This window comes from Muntiacus reevesi, chromosome 18 (assembly GCF_963930625.1).
Source record: "Muntiacus reevesi chromosome 18, mMunRee1.1, whole genome shotgun sequence".
Lineage (NCBI taxonomy): Eukaryota > Metazoa > Chordata > Mammalia > Artiodactyla > Cervidae > Muntiacus > Muntiacus reevesi.
Genome location: NC_089266.1, coordinates 48351401 through 48373601, shown reverse-complemented (window position 1 = coordinate 48373601; position 22201 = coordinate 48351401). Strand labels below are relative to the sequence as shown.

The 22201-nt window shown below is 51.0% G+C and overlaps 2 protein-coding genes across 3 annotated transcripts in view; both read left to right on the top strand.

Moving 5' to 3' along the window:
- Positions 1–37: 37 nt before the first annotated feature.
- LHX1 (LIM homeobox 1) lies at positions 38–8304 on the top strand. The gene is made up of 5 exons (XM_065909363.1): positions 38–1619; positions 3491–3717; positions 3815–4092; positions 5468–5633; positions 6016–8304. Exons 1-5 carry the CDS (start codon positions 1450–1452, stop codon positions 6393–6395), a joined length of 1221 nt encoding a protein of 406 aa, XP_065765435.1. The 5' UTR covers positions 38–1449; the 3' UTR covers positions 6396–8304.
- Positions 8305–12233: 3929 nt separating this feature from the next.
- Positions 12234–22201, top strand: part of AATF (apoptosis antagonizing transcription factor) — a 100692-nt gene continuing 90724 nt past the window's right edge. For both annotated transcript variants that reach the window (XR_010659633.1, XM_065909140.1), the window contains exons 1-4: positions 12234–12469; positions 13450–13641; positions 16281–16709; positions 17469–17606. Coding sequence is in view for 1 of the 2 variants with exons in the window: in XM_065909140.1 (XP_065765212.1) it covers positions 12379–12469; positions 13450–13641; positions 16281–16709; positions 17469–17606 (850 nt within the window). In the remaining variant the exon portion in view is untranslated. The remainder of the gene's footprint in view (positions 12470–13449; positions 13642–16280; positions 16710–17468; positions 17607–22201) is intronic.

Genomic DNA, 22201 nt, shown 5'->3' with positions numbered 1-22201 from the left:
CGGGCGCTGCATTAAGGCAAGGGGGCTTCCAGAGCCCAGCCAACAGCCGGGAGCAGTGACCGAGCCGCCGGAGCCGGGGAGAGACGCGCCGGGGCGGCAGACTGGGCCAGAAGACCAGGGACAGAGGGACGCCTGTTCGGGGACAGCCGGCGACAGCGGCGGCCCAGCCCGAGCTGTTCCAGCCGCGCACAGCTGTAGCCGCTGCACCAGGACGTTTTTGTTTTTTGGGTTTTTTTAAAGCTCTTCAAGCTACTCCCCCTCCCCCCGACTCCTCCCGCTGCAAAAGGAAAAAAAAAGAGGAAGGAAAGAGGCTAGAAAGGAAACACAGATTTGCTACCCCAACGAAAAACAGAGGGGGAAAGGAAAAGAAAAAAGTCCAGAGACGGTGGGGTTTGCACGGAGGCAGCCGGAGCGTGGGCCGAGCGATGTGGGGCTGCGCGCCCAGGCGGCCGCGAGTTGCGACTGGAGCCACGATGCACGGCCAGGCGCGGTGAGGAGCCGGACGGCACCCCCTCTCCGAAGGAGTCCAGGCGCGGGGAGGGCCGTCCCGCGGAGACGGAGGTCGCCCGGCAGGCCACCGGCCGAGGTGACGGGGCTGGGGCGGTGGGGAGCGCGCGCGCTCACCTGGTTGCGTCTGCGCGGAGTTGTCCCTCTCCGCTCTCGGTGGACAAGAGAACTCTTCTCCAAAAGGGGGGAAACCTAAGCAACAACAACAATCGACAACGAGATCTTCCTCCCGTCCTCCCCTCCTCCCTCCCTCCCCGCCTCGGCCAGCCCCTTCTCCCTCCTCCCCCAGGCCCACCGCGGGCGCCCAGCGCGTCCCAACCCGCTGAGTGATGCCGGCAGTTTAGGATCCGAAGCTTCTCTATTCGCTAGGTTCTTTTCTTTATCGAAAGAGGAGGGGAAATTCCGGTGGCGGGCAACCCGGCACACACACACACACACACACACCCGCCCTCCTACCCCGACAAGAGCAGATGCACTTTGCCTTCTGACAGCTCTACCTCAAGCCCGAGAGAACTCAGCGGCGCTCTCCCCGCAACCCCGGCCAGCCGCGTCGTCCTTCTCCGACTCCGCTGTGTTTATTTATTTCCGTTCCCGTCGCCGTTCTCGGTGACCTTCACTCCTTCGCGGGCTCTGGGCTTGAAGAGTCGCTTAGCTCGCCCGCCTGAGACTCTTTTCCTCGCCCCGCGAGCTGCGGCGGTGCCCCGGAGGCCCCGGGACTGCCCGGCTGCACACTTCTCCCAGGCGGCGCCCCCCGCCCCACGCCCCCATCAACCTTCCTCCCCGTGTTTGATTTTCCCGTGCGGGTTTCGGTTTGCCCCGCCACGTGTGTCTCCCCTTTTGTGGAGGGGCTGGGGAGTTCCTGCCGGTCGTCTTCGTGAGTCATCCCCTCGGCTCTATCTTGCTATTCTCTTCTCCGGGCCTCACCCGACCAAACCAAAGACCATGGTGCACTGTGCCGGCTGCAAAAGGCCCATCCTGGACCGCTTCCTCTTGAACGTGCTGGACAGGGCCTGGCACGTCAAGTGCGTCCAGTGCTGTGAATGTAAATGCAACCTGACCGAGAAGTGCTTCTCCCGGGAAGGCAAGCTCTACTGCAAAAACGACTTCTTCCGGTGAGTACTGCTCTCGCGCCGCCTGGGCCGCTCCTTCCCCGCGGGCCCTTCCCAGCCGGCTTCGGATCAGAGGTCAGCGTGGCCCCTGCGACCCGCGTGGGGAGCTGCCTTTGGAGAGGGGCAGCCAAGTCCCCGGGGAAGGGGGTGGGGGTGGGGGCTCCCGCCTCTTGGCCAGCTGGCGCGCGCCAAGGATGCGGCCTGCTTTCGCCCTGGAAATTGTGGGTCCGGGCTTGGCTGCACGTGCCTGGGAAGAAAGAGTCTGAACTCGCCTCGGAGCAAGAAGCCCCTCCTGGCTTAGAAGAAGGTAGCTCCGCCTCATAAGGTGTAACCCCGGGTCCTACCTTTCCCCTGGCAGATCTGTCCAGCAACTGCATTCTCGCTGGCTCCCCACTTGACTCGTCCTCCAGATTGAGCTTAGAAGCCCGGGCTAAGCTGCGTCCCACTACCTTTCCCGTCCCTGAGAAGTCTTGGCGGGAACCGCCGAGCCTTTGGCATGGCGCGTCCAGTCGCCTGCGGTGGCAGTGGCTGGGAAGAGCTAGGGCCCCGGGGTCTATCTTGCATGGCCCGGGGTCTGCCTGACACCCGATGGGCCGACCTGGCCGCACTACTTGCACTGGTAGTCTGTGAAGTGCCAGAGGCTGCAGCCTGCAAGACGACCTTCCCCGGCTGCCCGCGTGGCCAGCAGGTTCGGCCTCCACGCAACGCCGACCTCGGCAGTGAGGCGCGGGCTCCACTCGGAGCTCTTCTGGGCTCTGGCCGCCACTGCCCGCCACTGCCCGCCACCTCCTTGCGGAAACCTGGGGGAAAGCGGAGACCGGGCTCGTTGGAGACGGAGAAGTCTCCCGACAACCCTGCTCCGTTTAGCATTTTAACTCACCACCCTGCCACCAAGTCCACACAACACACAAATCAACAGAACTGGAGCAAATTTGAATTGATATTCCCTTAGGTGGGTCTGAAATCTCCCAGCTTCTTGGCTGGCTTAGTCTTTGCTTTCCTCTGAGTTTGTGGTGACAGATCGAACTGGGGGACAGAGTAGGGGTTCGAAGCCGCCCAGGTGGCTTTGCCCAGTGGCCCAGGACGCGCTGTCCCCGGTGCATCCCGGATGCGCGGCCCTCGTGGCCGCAAACCAGGGAGCAAAGCGTGGTCCGCTGGTATTGCCGAGAAGAAGCGTAGCCTGGGCCTCTGGGCCTTGGCCCGCGGTGCCCGGCCTCTGGCTACTGGCGAGAGCTGAGCAGGGCAACGGCGAGCGCTGCAGGCTGCCAGTGGGCCCCAGAAGCCTGGCTCCCGCGAAGCGCATCCTTGCACCTAGAGCCGCGACGCGGTCTAGCTTGCACTGACCAGCCGGGTTTGGGCTGGAACGCGGCAGCGCCTGGTCTGTGGCTGTCCAGGCTCTCCGCGCTGTTTACCCGCGGTGGGACTGGCCCTTGCCAGCCCCCAGCCTGTACGCGGGTTCTTTTTCGATGAAAGAGGCAATGCATAGAAAGCGGCGGTGCTTGGGCCGAGTTAGGATGAAGATCTAATTTGTTTTTCTGAATCTAATCGGAAAATAGGTGCCTGCCTGCCTCCCTCGGTGCTTTTGCCCTCTGGGACAACACGGGGCAGGAGGCTAGGGGTGGCGGCGGCTTAAGCTCCTTGCTCTCTCCTTGTAACCATGTGTATCTCCTCCCTGACTTTTCACTGGTGCCTGCGCTCTCTCCTCCTGCATTCTGGCCTGCTTAATCGGCATTCTGCCTCTCTTCCTTTTTGGCTCTTTCTCTTTCTCACCACCCCCCCTCAACTATTCTTCTTCCTCTACTGTCTCTATCGCCCTTCTCCTGCCCTTTGGCTTCCCTCGGCCCTCTCCCACCCGACCGCCCCCCTTCCCGCAGGTGTTTTGGTACCAAGTGCGCTGGCTGCGCGCAGGGCATCTCCCCTAGCGACCTGGTGCGAAGAGCGCGGAGCAAAGTGTTCCACCTGAACTGCTTCACCTGCATGATGTGTAACAAGCAGCTATCCACCGGCGAGGAGCTCTACATCATCGATGAGAACAAGTTTGTCTGCAAAGAGGATTACCTAAGCAACAGCAGCGTCGCCAAAGAGAACAGCCTCCACTCGGGTGAGGCCCTGATGCCCGGCTCCTTCCGGGCGCGTGGGTCTTGGGGGAGGAAGGGCCGCCACTGGCTGCTGCTCACCTGTCCCTTCCCTCTCCCCAGCCACCACGGGCAGTGACCCCAGTTTGTCCCCGGACTCCCAAGACCCGTCGCAGGACGACGCCAAGGACTCGGAGAGCGCCAACGTGTCGGACAAGGAAGGGGGCAGCAATGAGAACGACGACCAGAACCTGGGGGCCAAGCGGAGAGGGCCTCGCACCACCATCAAGGCCAAGCAGCTGGAGACGCTGAAGGCCGCCTTCGCCGCCACACCCAAGCCCACGCGCCACATCCGCGAGCAGCTGGCTCAGGAGACCGGCCTCAACATGCGTGTCATCCAGGTCAGGGCCCGAGCATGCCCCTTAGTTCCCTCGAGGTGCAACCTGAAGGTTGAGCCTGGGGTGGGAGGTGGGGGGTGGGGAGCAGTTTTGAGGAGCAGAGCGAGTCCCTGGAGGCTGGCAGAGAGGAGGGGAGAGGCCCAGACACACCCCTACCCGGCTCCGACTTTGAAGTCGCACCAGATGCGACTGGGCATCTGGAATTCGCTATACCGCCTCCTCTTTCCGGTCCAACGCAGGTGATAGTGGTAACATGGGAGAGAGACGGGGGAGCGGGGGGCATGGGGCGGGATGAGGGGGCACCCTCAGGACGCGGCGATGAGAGTACCGACCTATTTTTCTGCCCTACCACCCCCATCCGGGAGGAGCCGAGCGGTCGCTGTGCATCCCGGGATTAATCCGTGGTCTCAATCCGTGGTCTCCCTCGGTGTCCCCGCCCCCAACTTTGGGGGACTCTGGCTCTAGATAAACCAGCGCCCCCCCCCCCCCCCCCCCCCGCCAGTAGACCTCCCCTCCAGAGAGGTGGGCCGTCCAGGTTTGAAGGGAAGGTGGTCCGGGCGGGAGTCAGCTCTGCCGCGGCCCTTCCTGAGTCGCCTGGGGAGCGGAGGCGTCCATCCAGGCAGCCGCGCCGGTGCGCGCCGTGAGGTTTTGAACCTGCGTGTGGTTCGGCCCGAGTCCCGAGCCCAAGGTTAGGTGTCCGGTGTCTGGCGGCTCCGCGAGGCCATGGGGAGATGTGCCTAGGAGGTTTGTGCAGTAGGCGCACCATGCAGGTTGCCGTCCGCAGAGACGCTCTGCTTCCGAGAGGCTGTGCGCTCTTGTGCGCAGGTGAAGGGGAGGTTGCTTGGCCGTGTCTCTTAACAGTGAGAGGCTGTGGACGAGTATGTTTGGCACTGGGAGATCGTGCGTGGGTGCGGAAAGGAGGCTGTGGGTTTTGGTGTCACTGTCTTCGGGAGACTGAGTGTCAAAACAGGAGGCTGTTTGGATCTCTGTCACTATCATGCGGGGTGGGAGTGGGGGGTGCTGCCAGGGTCCGTGAAAGGGAAGCCGTGTGTCTGACACTCTTGGGGAGGTGAAGCGCCTCCGCGCGTACAAGCTGTAACTGTTTCGCTCCGATTATTAGAAACAACTCCAACTGTCTCCTGTTGGGCAGCGCGGCTTGCCCAGGTACCCCTGCCGGGAATCCTGTCCACCCTTGGCTCAAGGGCCACCCCGCGCGGTTCTACTCGAAGACCCCCCCCCCCCATACAAGACACAAAGCAAATACAGCTGGGAATCCGCGAGCTGGGAGGTGGAAGGGTGAGGGGCCAGGAGCGGCCGCACACCCGAAAAGTCGGTGGTGGGGTTTCCGGGGCCTCACCCCAAGGCGTCCGTGCTTCAGGTCTGGTTCCAGAACCGACGCTCCAAGGAACGGAGGATGAAACAGCTGAGCGCGCTGGGCGCCCGGCGCCACGCCTTCTTCCGCAGTCCGCGCCGGATGCGGCCGCTCGTGGACCGTTTGGAGCCGGGCGAGCTCCTTCCCAATGGGCCCTTCTCCTTCTACGGAGGTGGGTGCGCGGCCCGGGGGCGGGGCGCGGGCAGGCCGGGTTTCGTTTCGTTGGAAGCGGGCGGCAGCGCGGAGGCGCTCCTGGCTTTCTGCAGGAGAAGCGGAGAGGGCGGGAGAGAGGGGTGGAGGCTGGGGAGGAAATCAGGGGAGGCAGTGAGACCGGATCGCATTCCCGGTCTTGAATGAGGCCGGTGGGCAGAGAGGGAGCAACTCCCACGTTTGCACCCGGGCCGCCCCCGTGCGCCCAGCCGGGCACGGGAGCCCGGCGAATGGAGAGCCCCGGCGTTGCCCTCCCCGGGCCCGCTAGCGCGCCTTTCCGCCCGGTCACCCCCGCCTCACCCGGTACCCCGCCCTGACGTCCCCTCTCCCCGCCGCCACCGCAGATTACCAGAGCGACTACTATGGGCCCGGAGGCAACTACGACTTCTTTCCGCAAGGCCCCCCGTCCTCGCAGGCTCAGACGCCGGTGGACCTGCCCTTCGTACCGTCGTCCGGGCCTTCCGGGACACCCCTGGGTGGCCTGGAGCACCCGCTCCCCGGCCACCACCCGTCGAGTGAGGCGCAGCGGTTCACCGACATCCTGGCGCATCCTCCCGGGGACTCGCCCAGCCCCGAGCCCAGCCTGCCCGGTCCCCTCCACTCCATGTCGGCCGAGGTCTTCGGGCCCAGCCCACCCTTCTCGTCGCTGTCGGTCAATGGCGGGGCGAGCTACGGGAACCACCTGTCTCACCCCCCAGAAATGAACGAGGCGGCCGTGTGGTAGCGGAGTCGCGCACGGCCCGCGGAGCTCGCGGCTGTACAGAAATGAACCTTCTATTTAAGAAAAACAGGAAAAAACAAACAAAAAAACAAAAACAAAAAAAAAATCACACACAAAACAGAAAAGCAAGTCATCCCCGGCCCCTCCTACCCCCAGCCTCGGGGACCTTTTTCCGTCTGGGGAGACCGGATGGGAACGGGGTACGCGAAATAGGATCCGGATCCGCCTGGAGGTAGGACCGGGATCCGAGCGCTGGCTGGCCAGGTGCAGAACTCGGGCACCCGCGGGGAATCCAGACCTCTCCCCACCTCCCACTGGACCCGGATCCTCGGACCGACGCCTCCGGAGTGAGCTTGAGGTCGGTGGGCCGCGGAAAGACAGCCGCGGGGCGCGGCCAGCCAGGGAGGTGACGCCCGGAGCCGCGGGGAGGGAGGCTGCGCCCAAAGCCAGTTGAGCTGGGCGAAGGGGCCGAGGGGCGCTCCGGGCCGGCCACGAGACATCTCAGGCTCTGAGACATCTATTAGAGTTGTCTCAGAGTTCAGCAACAGCGACCACAAACTCTTAGAGCTTCAGAAACGCCGACCTGCTGTGCATCAGGTGGGACTATATATATATATTTTTTGTCTATCTGGGATTTTTGGTTTTTTTGTTTTTGCCAAAATTGCAAAATTCTAAATGTAAAGCCCTCAGTATCAACTCTTCTACCTTCACAAAGCTCTACACACACAGATACATGCAGACACACTCGATAGGATGGTCTCTAGCCAGACCTCTTAGTAATATGACTTGAACATCAGTTGTACAAGGGAAGTATTCTACCTTTACAAACACACACACAAAATTTAAGAAGAAAAGACTATTGAACTAAAAACAGTCAACTGTTTACGTATAATGTTAAATTCAGGAGTTCAGTGTTTTACTAATATATTCTGTTTTGAAACCTCTTGTTCAAAACAAAATGTTTTGAGCAATCAACCAAAATTGTTCATTTTCTTTTCCTGTAGATGTTCTGATTTGCAGGGCTCACAGCTCACTGTGCTGGTATGTAAAAAGGTGTTGTTTACACAAGGCAAAGAGAAAACATGATATTCAGACACTTGCCAAATAGAGTAATTATAGCACAAATACTGTAAAGGTGCCTGGCACCACAACCTGAGAAAGTGTTAAAAAAAAAGTGTTACAAGGTTTAAAAAAAAAACATCTTTGCTAATTTTTAGTCCTGTTGAACATTCATGGAATTGTTAATATGACTTATATAGACCCACACAGGTTTTATTTTTGTGTCTTTAAAATAAAAGTCCAGAATATTTAAATTTTATGGTCAAATATGCAGTCAACAGCTGCTACTTTTTTTCTTTATAAATTAAATTTCTCATATGTCTTTTATTGTTCTGATAAACCTAAGCTTGTGTGACCTCCAGTGCATATTAGACCATTCACTGTATGAAAGGAAACATGTTGAATAAATTTGTGAGTTTTTAATAAAAATAGAAAATCTGATGTTTAGATAATCGGTGTGTTATTTTATGTTTTGACAACTAGAATTGATCTGTGATGGGGAGTGGAATGATCCCTCAGAAACCAGGAGAAAGAGAGACAGGACCGGTGGGGGGGGGGGGGATCTGTTTTTACCTTGACTGTGGTTGAACGCCCTCGCTAATGCCAGCCAAGCTTTTCTCTGTGCCTTCCTTCTATTATTAACTACAGATTTGCATTCTGTGAATTTTAATGGATACAGTTGAAGATATGTCTGTTGATAAGTTAATATAGAATTGGAAATAGAAATCAAATCCATGGCTAAATATGAGTGGTCTCAGTCTGTGATTAAGCATGAGACCCCACCACACACTCTCTCCTTTTCCCCTCTAAACAGGCAAAACCTGACTTGTGAATGTCAGTTACCTGTAAATAGGTGGTTAGAGGTGGTACTTTTCTGTTTCATTTCCCATAGATAATCCTGCTTTCTAATTTGGTGGTTTGAAAGATAACATAAAATGAAGATATAGCACAGCTAGAAATGAAATACTTTAATCCCTTTCACAGAACTGATATGAAACAGTTGTTTTATAGTATTTGTTTCATTTGAAGTTCCCCAGAAAGAAAACTGTTTTGCTTGGCACAAGATACATATTACTTTCTCTGAAAGATGAGCAAAAAAAACCAATACAGAAATCAAATTTCAACGGAGAGTTGCCAATAGGTTCTGAAAAGTAGTTCAACCTCTTCCAAGCCTTCATTAAACATGGAAGGAATTTAAATATTTTATCTGCTGTGAAATACGCGTGTGTGTTTTACTATCAGACACTACTTAGAGTTCCAGAATTTCTTTTCCATTATCACCTAGATTTCAGTCTGGATTCTTTATTTCTTTATTAAAAAGAAAAAGAAACAAAGGTTTTACTTGAAATGGTGTGCAATTTCCAGTGTTTTCATATTTTGTTAAGACACAACCAAGTGTATCTTTCTTGCTAAGAAGGCTTTAAAATAAGCCATATTTCACTGTATCCACATGACAGCTTATCCAAGGAGGAGGACTATCGGGGTGGAATCTGACAGTGTTCTTTCAGAAATCCAAATTTATGAAATACTGGGAAGACTTTTGAAACTCCTAGCCTCTGCATGCAGCACATTTCTTTATCTAGTTTGTATGCAATCACTGGATCGCCTTGTTTTTGCCCTTTTAGCATTTATATACATTAAATCATAGCCAACTTATTCATTATAGCCAGCCTCCTTTAAAGACATTCATTTAACTGAACGTATGCTCATTGGGAAGCTGCATTTTCCTATCAAGCCTGCTGAATTATTTAGCAGTTTCATTGTGGAATCCGGTACTTGATAAGAAGCATTTTAGAGTTGGTGCTCTGTGTGGACGCAATTCTTCTCTAAGACTCCGTGGATCCCAGGAGCAGCTTTGTCTTTCCCACTGGGTGCTGTATCCAGAACCCTAAAGGAGACCCTGGACAGGCGGCAAAGTTTAGCAGTCAAATTTGGAGCTGTGTGAGAGGGGGAGGTCTAGGAATGTCAAGGATTGTTCTCATGCCCATCAGAGCTGTGCCCCCCACCTCTGGCTCTGAGGTGCAGAGGAGCCCAGCACCATCCCCAGCGTGTTAGGAGCTCCCGGGAGATGCCTTAAAGGCAGGAGGGGAGCGCTGGGCGGTCCCCTTCCGCCCTGAGAGCTGAGAGCGCAGTCTCTTCTTCCTGGGCTTGGCAGCCTGGTTCCTCCCCGCAGCCATCTTAGAGCTGCCACCTCTGGCCACCTGCCCTCAGGGTTCCAGCCTGCCCTGGGCGAGGGAGGCAAAGCTCACCCACCTCTCTTTTCCAGAATGGAGGCAAGTGAGAACTGCTTTGGGATGAGACGAGGTAGGGGAGGAATATTGGACAGGCACTGGCAGGGGCCTGGGGCCCTTGAGAGTATCTGAGAAGAGAGAAGGGTAAGCACGTGGTTTCCCTAAACTCTTGGGCTCCTGGAAGAGACAGCTGATTGGGACAATGGGGTAGGGGTGATATCCAATGTCACCCTTGCCTATCGTCTGCTTTTCCTACATCTGTCTGCCACTTTGCCTCTCTGAGGCAGTAGGCAGAGGAGCCGTGAACTGGGAGATCCTTTGACCTTCTTCTCCAGACAGGCTTGTTCTTTTGGGAGCACGCTCTCATTCCCTTGCCCGTCCTCATCTCTTTTGCTCACATCACTAGGGTTTACATTTACTAGCCAGGGTTTACATTTCTTCTAAGAGGTAGAGTCTTTAAAAATAGCCCCTCCCATAGTCCATCTTCCATCTCCACTTCCACCCCTGTCAGGAAACCCCTCCTCCCTTCTCAGGAAACCAGAATCAAGTCAGGAGGGCCCCAGAGCGGGGACTTTTAGAAGGTTGCTGCCTTGTGCATCTCCATCTCTCAGCGGCATCTCAAATCTTAGGACTTCTTTCCTTCACCCCTGGAGTCCCCTCCCTATCCTCAGGATGGGGGTAGGAGGGCAGGGGAAGCATTTTGGGGGCCCTGAGGTATGTGTAACAGGAGTAGGCTCGTCTTGATTTCTTCCTCAAAAGACTTCCCAAGTCAGTGGGCACCTGGCCAGAAACCAAAGAGTGGGAGAGCAGACGTTTTCTGCCCAGAATTATCCAGCAGTGTCCTGTTTGCATGACAGCTTAGACGTGGTCTCTGCCTTGATTCACCTCCTCCCTCCTCCCTTTCCCTCCCTCACCTTTTTTTTTTTTTTTAACTCTGAGACCAAGTTTCTGAGCTTTATCAGTGTCTCAAATAGGAAGGGAAGAGGACTGGGGGAAATAGTTTCCTAAATGTGGGGTGAGGGAAACATTTTTGTCCTTCAAAGCCCAGGGCGATGGCTGGCCCAGCCCACTGAGTATGCTTTTTCTCTGGAGGCCCCAGATGCAGGCGCCAGACTGCAATTAAAGGGGATATGTTATTTGTGGTTTTGCTTTAAAGCTGTTTTCTAGACTGAATTCTATTGCAGGTGATAAAAAGCAGTTCTCCTTGCCTCAGTGCCTTGCCTAAGGTGCTCCCATCCTAGCCTGGAGTTCCTTCCCTTCAGAGTCTGTGAATGTCTACCCTGAGGGCTGTCCTTCTTTGGAAGCAGCGGGCATGGGACAAGTGGCCTTTTATTCTTGACGCTGGTGGCATATGAAGACCAGGGAAGTCAGGGACCCACACTTCACTTGGGTTACATGGGAAACACTGGAGAATTGGGGGCTCCCCAAGCTGTTCAGCTGTGGGATCCAAATGGCCTGGGCTGCTTCCAGGAAGGGCAGGAGGCCACCCCTAACCCTGTTTTCTGGATCCATTTGAGGCAGTTTCTAATTAGGAGCTTCAAGGTCTTTACAGGTGACCTCAAACAGACACTATAAGGAGAGATCACTTTGTTCTTCCCTGATGATCCCTTTTTGCAGCTTCTGTTTACATGTTTGTTTGCCCTCCTCCGCTGATCACTACCAGGGGAGAATCTAACTTACTATCTTTGTATCTCATTTAGCAGTGCCTGCCACATAGCGGGCAGTCAGGGAATGCATGATGAAGGAAAGTGCATATAAACGGACTGTATTTTTCTATGTACCTGGGTGCGGTTAAATTGATCCTATTGTGTCTTTATATTTTGAGTCCATCTCTGCCCCTCTAACTGTTGACTTGAGTTTTTCCCCATTTGTGCACCAGTTTCAAGTGTATGCCCTTATCTTTGAATAGCAAGGTTATCAATCCTGATGGGTATGCAGTAGAGTAATCCTCACGCCGCCCCCTTTTCCCTGCACAGACAAGGCTACTTGGAAAAGTTATAGAATCGATCTTTATTTATGCACAGCCATAGCACTTTCTGTAATAATTATTCCTATTAATAAAGATGCCAGCAGTCCACCGCACACTTAACACCTGCCCATCCCCTACGTAGGATTTCCAAATCAGGACTACCGCTGGGCCAGAGGCGTGTGCTGAGCGCCAGACTCCTCCAAATTGTGAAATGCCAAACCTGCTCTGGATCCCAGTCTGTGCTTGCCCTAAAGTACACGTGAGGCTCGAGACGCTTGCCCTTTACTCCTCCTGTTTTCCAAATCAGTCACCGCAGGTCATGGCTACACTACATTTTATTCCCAAGTAAATCTCGGACAAATCTCGAGGCATACTTTACGCAAGAGGACCCGAGCCGCGCTTCAGAGTCTCGGCTCTGGGCCAGCGGCAGCCACGTGCCCTTGCGCGCTCCCGCGCGGCCCAACCCCTCCCCTCCCCCCGCCCCTCGGCGCAGGCGCACACGCACATGCGTCAGCCTTCCGGGCGCGTGCGCCTCCGTCCTAGCAACGCCCGTAGTGACGCAAGCCCCGCCCCCTCCCGGGAGCCTCCCGGAAGTTGGCGACCCGGAGCCGGGCGCGCGACTCGGCGCTTCCCTGACGGTGCGCGGGGATCCGTCTCTCAGGAGAGAGGACTTGGCAGGGGGAGAGCAACGTTCAGGAGCGCGGCGCCGGGCTAGGCCTTGGTGACCATGGCGGGACCGCAGTCTCTGGCGCTGCAGCTGGAGCAGTTGTTGAACCCGCGACCGCGCGAAGCGGATCCTGAGGCCGAGCCGGAGGAGGGTGAGGCCTGACGGGGGCAAGGCCACGTGCGGAGCGGCGGGCCCGGCCCCGGGAGGACTTGGGCGGCGCGTGAGGGGCCGGCAGCGGGGCCTTGCCGCCCAGCCTACCCTCCTTTCCCCCTGCGCGGAGGAAAACTCCTTCCCGGGAAGGGGGACCCCCAGGACTCGGGGAGGAGAGCGTCGGGATTCTCCTGACGCGCTTTCTGGACTTGGTGCTCGGGTGGGCGGGGCTCCCGGAGCACAGATTTGGGTTAACTGTTGATCCAGGACTGTGGCCTCGGATTGGTAGTCATCTTTCGGGATGCCCTTACTGGCATCGCATTAGAAATGAGGAGAAGGAAGTTATTTGTCTTTGAAAAAAAAAACAAACTGCCTACCTCTGATAACTTACTTGGAGGATTGAAGAAAGAAGTAGGCGTTCGTGGTGCCCCTTAAGCCTTTTCAGGCAGGCCTCAACACGCTTGCTTAGTGGTTGACGAATAAGGCTGCCGTTTGTAAGCTGCTGTTCAACGTCTAGTTGAGAGTAATCCTGCTTTAGGCTTGAGTCCGAGAAGTGTGAGGAAGGGAGAATACAGAGGGATAAATATGAGTGCTGGACCGTTTCTTAGGAATAATCAGTTGAAGGAACTGAGGTTGTTTAGCCTGGATAAGCAAAGAAAACTCCCGAGGGATGGGCTGGGGATGATGATGGCTGACGAAATGTCTGAGTGACTGTCGCATGTGGAGGAGGAATTTAGACTTAGTTTTCTATGTTCCAAGGCCTGAAAATACATCTTTCTAGTAAATGCAGAGAGTCAGCTTTCTGTTCAGGAATAGCAGCAAGGTAGTGAGTGGTCTGGAGATAGTGAGGCCCCTGTTCTCAGAAGTTGGTGGGGAATTTGCAGAGGACGTTCAAGCATGAATTTAAAGGGTTGAAGAGGGTTGCCCTTAAAGTTGGTTCTAACTAGGAGGTTCTGATTACTTTTCTCCCTCCCCCCACAGCCACTGCTGCCAAAGTGATTGACAGGTTTGATGAAGGGGAAGATGGGGAAGGTGATTATCAGGCGGTGGGTAGCATTCGAAAGCTGGCATCAGCTTCCCTCTTGGACACAGACAAGAGATATTCTGGCAAGACCACGTCTAGAAAAGCTTGGAAGGAAGACCAATGGGAGCAGCCTCTGTCAGGCTCATCTGGTGAGTAGACCTATTTGCATGTCTTTCCTAATTTTGGAGGATTAAATTTTTTTTTTTTTTTTTGGTGATCTCTGCACAGCCAGTCTGGATGCCCCACTTACTGTCTTAGGATGCCCCACTTACTGTCATTGATTCGGCATTAGAAATGGCCCTCTGAAGTACTTAATTTCACTTTGTAAGGAATCTAAAGCCTAGAGCTATTAAGTTGCTCTATTCCTAATGTTTGCACTAATGGTTCACCCTGAAATGGAGTGACAGAGAAGGCCTTCTATATTTAGATTTTGGAGAGGGCTCTGTGTTGGGCTTCCCAGGTGGCGCTAGTAGTAAAGAATCCGCCTGCCAGTGCAGGAGACGTAAGAGATGCAGGAGACGTAAGAGATGTGGGTTTGATTCCTGGATCAGGAAGATCCCTGGAGGAGGGCATGACTTCCCACTCTGGTATTCTTGCCTGGAGAATCCAGTGGAATGAGGAGCCTGGCAGGCTGTGTATAGTCCATGGAGTCACACAGAGTAGGACATGACTAAAGCAACTTAGCACACATGCACACACGATGTGTTGGAAAAAGCATTGTGTCTGATGAGCATGCTACTCATAGATTTTCCCTTGGTTTGTCAAGTCTTGCATTGAGTCACTGGACAATATTAATTCGTGACACTCATTTCTTTGCCATTGTAAAATTTTCATAACCCTTCCCTGTTCCCTGCAAGATTTAGGAGGATGTGGGCTTATAGTTTTAAAGATTGTGAGTTTCTCTGAGTGGAAGAAGGGGGCTGGATATGGTGATTCGTGAGTGGATGCTATTTGTTTCCCTGTAAAGAAGTCAGAGGGACCATGTTGAGAACCCACAGATAATGTGAAAGAAATAATCAGTCATGCTCTGATATCCCTGATTTAGGCCTTGAAACAGTTCTGGGTACACGATCATCTTGTTTAATCTTCCCAGCAGCCCTGTTAGGTTGCTACTGTTTATCCCCATTTTGCAGATAAGGAAGTTGAGGGGCGTATTTGTTATGTAAATTGTGCAAGGTCGTATATCTAGTAAGTGCAGCCCAGAACTCAAATAAGGCAGTCTGACTCTAAGTTTTATACTTTAAATTACTATCATACATGTAAAGAACTTAAAGAATTATTTCTCTTTATTGTTTGGAACTGTATAGTTTTGACAGTCTTCTGTGTCTTGAGTCTATATATTGAAGTATATCTGATATTCACTTAAAGAAGTACTTAAGACCTGTTATGTTTTCATAAAATCTTTGTTTTATGAAGAAAGTTGTTGGTAATAGGCCCCTTTGCGGTTATGCTTCCTTTATGTGGGACCTTTGTGTTCTGCACTGGAAGAGATTGGATGATCAGTGATGACACATAAAGACCTGTAAGTATCAGAAATAAAAGTAATTTTTTCTATAATTTCTATAATATAATTCAGATTTTTCTATAAGTAAAATCAGAAGCCACAACTAATATTCTGTTTACTGAAGGATCAAGTTTAGACACCTTCCCATGGAAGACAAAACCCCTCCTGGCGGGACTTCTCTGGAGGTCCAGTGGTTAAGACTCTGCGCTGCTGTTGCAGGGGGCACGGGTTGGATCCCTGGTCAGGGAACTAGCATACTGCATGCGTTTGTGCCACGTTGCTTTAGTTGTGTCTGATTCTGTGCCACCCTATAGACTGTAGCTTTCTCTGTCGGTGGGATTCTCAAGTCAAGAATACTGAAGTGGGTTGCCATGTCCTCTGGGGGATCTTCCCAACCCAGGGATCGTACCCATGTCTCTTACCTCTCCTGCATTTGGCTGACGGGTTCTTTACCACTAATACCACCTGTGAAGCCCTGCAAGCTGCATGGCATGGCCTAAAATTAAAAAAAAAAAAAACCTTGAATAACTCTCTGGGCTCATAACCCAGCATTCTACACCTCAATGTACTTTTTTTTTTTTTTTTTTTTTGGCTGTGCTGGGTCCATGTTGCTTCATGTAGGCTTTCTTTAGTTGCAGTGCATGGACTTCTCATTGTGGTGGCATCTTTATTTGCAGAGCAAGCTCTCCAGTGCACGGGCTTCAGTAGTTGTGGCGCACAGGCTTAGTTGCCTCTTGCACCAAACAGCATGTGGAATCTTCTGAACCAGGGATCGAACGCTTGTCCCCTGCATTGGCAGGCAGACTTGCAAGCAGTGGATCCCCGTGGATTTCCCTCAGTACACTTTTGTGTGCTGGACCTTTGTCTCTGCTGCTTTTTCTTTCCTTCCCCTTTCTCTGTCTGATGAGCTGCTATTTATGCTTAATAAGTAAAGCTATAAGGTATTTTTCACCTGAAGCCATCTCTCACTGTACTAACGACCCTGCAGTGTGGTTGTTGGTTCTGTGTATCTACCACTCCTAGCAGACTGTGAACCCCTCCCCACAGATACTGCATTCTATTTGTCAGTCTCTAGTTTTTACCCAAAGCTGGTTCATAATAGGTGCTTAATAAGTATTTAATAATAAACATCACTAGTGTGATAGGGATTGTGCTATTGAGTTGCATTGAGTATGGTAATACTTGGTTTTTTTTTTTTTGGACAGATGCCATAATCCTTTAGGTGAATTGAAAGGTATGGCGAAGTATTTGTTTCAGGTTTTTCCTTTTCCCTCCCTTGTTTAGATAAAGAAATATCTGACGAGGATGGGTCTGCAGATGGAGATTCAGAGGACCTGGGCCTGGAGGAGTCCGATGAGGAAGCCATGAGTGCTGAGGATCAGGAGGGCGGGGACGAAGGGGACAGCAGCCTGGCCTGGAAGAAGAAGAGTGGGAGCCACTCAAGGACATCATCGGGCTTCAGTGTCCAGAGCATCAGTGACTTTGAAAAATTTACTGAGGGAATGGACGACCTTGGTAGCAGTGAGGAGGAAGAGGACGATGAGGAGGAGAGTGGTTTGGAAGAAGGGGAAGGTGAGGAAGACTTTGAAGATGTGCATGAGGAAGACAAGGCCGAAGACAGGGCCAGTGAGGACGACGGGGTGGTGATGACCTTCTCTGAGGCCAAAGTTTCTGAGGAGGTGGAGAAAGGCCGAGCTGTGAAGAATCAGATAGGTTTGTATGTATGCTGTTTGCTTATTTTTCAGGGTGTCTGCATTTGCTCTCCATTTTGTTTGTCTGTTTTAGGCAGTTTGCTGTCGTGTGTGTGTGTGTGTGTGACTCAGTCGTGTGTGTGTGTGTGTGTGTGTGTGTGTGTGTGTGTGTGTGACTCAGTCGTGTCCAGCTCTTTGCGACCCTATTGACCGTAGCCCGCCAGTCTCCTCTGTCCATGGAATTCTCCATAAAAGAATACTGGAGTGGGTAGCTGTTTCCTTCTCCAGGGGATCTTCCCGACCCAGGGATCCAACTCACGTCTCCTGCTCTGCGGGCAGATTCTTTACCGACTGCGCCACCAGGGAAGCCCTTGCTCTCTCCCGTGTCTTATGTCCTGCCAGTTCCTTGGTGACATGCCCCACTTACCTAGAGGCCTAAAGCACCATTCCCCTGTGCTTGGCCCACCCCTGCTACCCTCACCTGCTTCACTGGCTCTACCCTAGTACTTCGGGCAGCTGAGGAAGGTTGAGGAGGAGAGCATCTTCTCTTGTCGGGCTGTAGCATCCTTTCTCTCATGTAGCAAGTCAAGATACTGGATTTATCCAGATATCTCATGCGTCCAGATACTGGATTTATTTCCTGTAATAAATAGAGCGTTCCATGGCGTGAAACTGTGATAAAGCTGTGCTGCTTAGAGGCTGTTTTGATTTCCGGCCCCTCCCCTTCTCCTCACCCCTAGTAGATTTTATAACAGAAATGCAATTCTATTTTCTGTCGCAGCACTGTGGGACCAGCTCTTGGAAGGAAGGATAAAGCTGCAAAAGTCTCTGCTGACCACCAATCAGCTTCCTCAACCAGATGTTTTCCCTGTCTTCAAGAACAAAGGTGGCCCAGAATTTGCCAGCGCCCTGAAAAACAGTAAGAGTACTCACGCTGCACTGGGATGCTCAGAACGGGGGTTCATTGGGATCTACTGGGATTGCATTCACAGCCCCACGGAGTTGAGAAGACTTGGCTTTAGTGATGATAGAAGATAGTGATTTTTAACCTAAAAGAGATGGCAGTATAACCCTTTTGTCAAATTAAGGCAACTTTGATCAAGACAGATGGAGTTCTATCTATTCTTATTTCTACCCCTGATCTCACATGCCCTCCCCCTCCCCTTGGTTTTGAGTTACTTTTTAAAAATTTTATTTTAAAATCTTTAGGTTTTTTGTTTTTCTAAATATTTATTTGACCGTGCTGGGTCTTAGTTGGGACATGCAGGATCTTTGATCTTTGTTGCACCATGCTGGGTTCTTTAGTAGTGGCGTGAGAACTCTTGGCTGCAGCCTGTGGGATCCAGTTCCCTGATCAGGGCTCAGACCTGGGGACCCTGCAATGGGAGTACGGAGTCCTAGCCACCAAACCTTGAGGGAAGTCCCTGAGTTACTCTTAATGCTCAGAGAAAACCCGCTGGTACAAAACAAAAGGGAGACAGTAAACGACTAAAGTCAGTTGGTTTAAGTTGTATATCATGTGCCTAAAGGATGCCTTGTTTTGTTGGGCAGTTTCTAGAACAACATACAGAGATGACCTTACTTCTGTCTTCCTTTGAGTTGCATAGAGTGAGGAGAAGGTGAGGACCGCAGGAGGAGGAAAAAGTTATGAAGGAGAACTGCTGGTCTGTGAAGTCCCAGAATTTTAGGAAAGGAAAGGAATTTCGTAATTATTTTCCAGATGAGAGAACCAAAGCTCAGAGAGAATGAGTCGCCCATAGTTACATAGCTGGATCCCGCCTGGCAGAGACAGACTCCTCCTGCCCTTCTCCCTTCCGATCAAGGAGCCGCCTGCTGTGTGCCCGTGTGCCCAGCGGCACTGAGGACTGGGGCTGAGGGAGGCGCGGGGTGCTGGGGTTGCCATCCCTTGTTTGCAGGCTGAGACTTGGTGGGGTTTTTTTTTTTTTAATATTGATTTATTTGGCTGTGCTGGGTCTTAGTTGTGGCATGCAGGATTTTTGGTAGTGTCATGTAAGATCTTTACTTGGGGCATGCAAACTATTAGTGTGGCATGTGAAATCTAGTTCCCTGACCAGGGATTGCACCTGGGCCCACTGCATTGAGAGTACGGAGTCTGAGCCACGGGACCACCAGGGAAGTCTTGAGGCATACTGTTGTCATTTGCTCTTTCAAGCTTGTTTTTATAATATCAAGGAGTTTGAATGAGAAGGTTGCTGAGGAGGACATCTGATTTGGTGTCTGCCTCTTGGTAGAATCACCTGAAACCGTTCCAGATAAAAGTGTAGGATTTCTAGGGTAGGGAGTCCTGTGAATCTTTCTCGGAGGGGACCGCCTTGTTTAGTGGGGAATGACTTCTAGGTGGCCAGTCTTTAGATTGTGTGTCCTGCCACACTTGAAGTCAGGAACCTGCAGATACTGTGAGGATGGGTCTTTTGTAAGCGGCTTCACAACTCTTCCTCCCCTCCTCCCTCAAATAAATGATAGCTTGATGGTTTCCAGCATTTTTGAGGTTTTTGGAGCATTTCTCTGCTATTTTTAATGCCCTAGTGCCCTAATTTCCGATATGGAAATTTGGAAGGAGACCTCAACTGCTCTAGATAAAATGTCTTCAATGTTTCATAATGAAGCTTTTTCCATTTTGTTACTCATTACTCTTCTGGCTTGAGCCAACCCTCCCCCCATCCCCCATTTTGGGATTTATCTCAAAATGTAGGTATTTTAAGGGTTAGTCAGTGCTTGGTTTAAGGGACACATTCTTACTCTTGGATGCAGTTTCATTTCTTTAGCTATTTTACTGTTATGTAACTTTTATTTTTGCAACAGTTCAAATCTTTTTAATGTCTCTTTTCCTACTTAACCAGTTGCTTCTTTGCCTCACTGGTGCATTCTAGTTAATTTGACAGATATCTCTCAACCTGACTGAATGGGTTGCAGAGGAAAAGGGAGAAGAAGGGAATGTTTGTTTGCTATCACATAGTCTAAAATGGGAGGGTGGAGAGTGGTTTTTTAACTTTTATTAGAGTATAGTTGATTTACACTGTTAGTGTTAGTTTCAGGTTACAGCAAAATGAATCAGTTATACATAGATATATATCCACTCTTTTTTAGACTTTTTTCCCCCATATATTATGGAGTATTGATTAGAGTTCCCTGTGTTCCACAGTAGGTGCTTATTAGTTATCTAGGAGAGTTTTTCTAATTACCAGAATTTCTATTCATCTGAAGAGTAGCTAATTTTTGTTTTTACCTTTATGACTATATAATGGTGTGTTTCCCTATCTCGGTGAACAGTTTAAGAAAAACTTCTTGGTTACGTTACTCTGGATGAACAGTTTATAGTGTGTTTTACATATATATATAGCTGGTGTGGAACATTTGCTGAATTTGTACTGACCCCAAAACAAACACTAGAACTTACTTTCTTCAATTAAATCTCTCTTCAGTTTGGTTGGTCTTCCAGTAAGGTCAGACTGCCTGGGTTTAGATTCCATCTCAGCAGTGGATTAGCTGAGTGACCTTGAGCAAGTTACTTAGCTTCACAGTCAGATGGGTAATATGATTGTGAGGATTAAAGAACATGATCGATGTGAAGCATTAGCACGGTGCCTGGCACACCACACACCACAAATGTTAGGTACACGTATTCTCTTTTTCTGCGGAAGGAGCTGTCTGGCAGTGTTCCGCCCCCTGGATAGTGGTCATTGGGGTAATTAACCGTCACCCCTGCTGTCCCAGTGTTGTTTTACTGTGTTTGGTTGCCTGGGCCTTAGTCGCAGTCCCCAGGGTCTTTCCTTGCAGCGTGCCGACTTTTGCTGTGGGGGCCTAGCAGTTGCACTGCGTGGGCCCAGCTCCTCTGTGACATGTGGGATCCTGGTTCCCTGACCAGGGATCAAACCCGTGTCCCCTGTGTTGCCAGGCAGATTCACTGAACCACCAGGGAAGTCCCTTCAGTGTTTTTTGACTTTTTACTAGTATTCAAATTCCCTATACAATTTATTTTTTCTAGTTTTGTTTATTTATTTGACTGTGCCAGGTCTTAGTTGAAGCATGTGGGATCTTAGTTTCCTAATCAGGGATTGAACCCAGGCCCCCTGCATTGGGAGCGAGGAGTCTTAGCCACTGGACCACCAGGAAAGTCCCCTTTATATACTTTAAATGAACCATTTGTTCTTGAAAATGTGTACTGTTATATTCTACTGTGAAACTTACAATTCAGCCTTGGCCTCTTATGACTTATGAAAAGGTGATCAGAGATTTCTTTATTGCCAAGCCCAGTTACTACCTCCCTGGAGCATTCACCCTTTCCTTGAAATTATTTCTTTTTGGTTTTGGGGCTCCCACATGTGATGTGTGGCTTCTCCTGCGTTTCTGGTCCCTTCTCATCTCAGCCTCTCTTTTATCCTCTCAGTGTCAGTATCACCCGAATTTGGGATCCTCTGCTCAGGCTGTGTTTTCTTGACGTATTCTCTCCATGGCATTGTCATTTACTCATGGCCTTAACAACATTCTCTAAAACGGAGCGGACTTCCAGCTGTATTTAAGCCACAGTCAAGTCCTGAGCAGTGTGCCTTTGTACCCTAAGCACCTTAAGCTCTACTTTTCAGAAACTATAGCAAATCTCTCCTTTCTTCCCCAGCGCTCTTGGTCCCCCATCAGGCTGGTATTGCATGTTAGTGATTATAACTCTTGCTGTTGAATAATTTCAGAGGCATTTCTTTGGGATATTTTTGTAGTTGCATAAGTGGTAAGTCATGAAGTAACCATAGCAAAATTAAGAGATTTTCCATGCACAGAACCATTTCTCCAAAGAGGTGAGCTTTTTCTCTCAGATTTTCTTTTAGAAACGTCTATCTGTAGCATTAGGAGATGGTTCCTTTATGTTGCTGGCAACAATATATAAAGAAGAAAGCAAGGTACTTAAGGAAACCCCCAGCATATCTAAACCTTTTCATTATGGAATATATCAAACCTATATAAAAGTAGAGAGAGTTGTACGTACTGTGAACCTATATACCACTACCAGTTAAGCAATTATCAACTCATGGCCCATCTATTTCATCTGCTTAAACCAACTTTTCTCCTACTTCTGCTTTATTTTGAAGCAAATACCAGACAGCCTATCATTTTATCAGGGAATCAGCATGGATCTCTGAGAGTAAAGTATTTTTTAAAAAATCGCAATACCATTATCCCATACAAAAACGCTAACAGTGATTTCTTAAGCACAGCTGGTTTGGATGGAGGGGGAACTGAGAGAGATTCCTGTTACAGACTCTTTCCTGTCTTTTCCAGAGTTTACACTGTAGCTTTAGATGAAGTGATTACAGGAAAGCCAAACTTCAGCTGTAATAAGTTGACCTTTTAGCGAAATGCATGTTATTAATGTATTTAATGAGATGCATTACAAACTGCAGTGAGCAGCATGTTTCATTACAGGTCCAAAATGCAATATCATTAAAGACCTTTAATAGAAACAATGGTTGACATTTTGATATTTCCTGTAAGCAGAAGCCC

Bases quoted from the DNA above. Each gene is read 5' to 3' on its own strand.
- LHX1 (XM_065909363.1), top strand. From the start codon at position 1,450: ATGGTGCACTGTGCCGGCTGCAAAAGGCCCATCCTGGACCGCTTCCTC. The intron at 3,718-3,814 runs GTGAGGCCCTGA...CCCTCTCCCCAG, and splicing joins AGAGAACAGCCTCCACTCGG to CCACCACGGGCAGTGACCCC. The intron at 4,093-5,467 runs GTCAGGGCCCGA...TCCGTGCTTCAG, and splicing joins TCAACATGCGTGTCATCCAG to GTCTGGTTCCAGAACCGACG.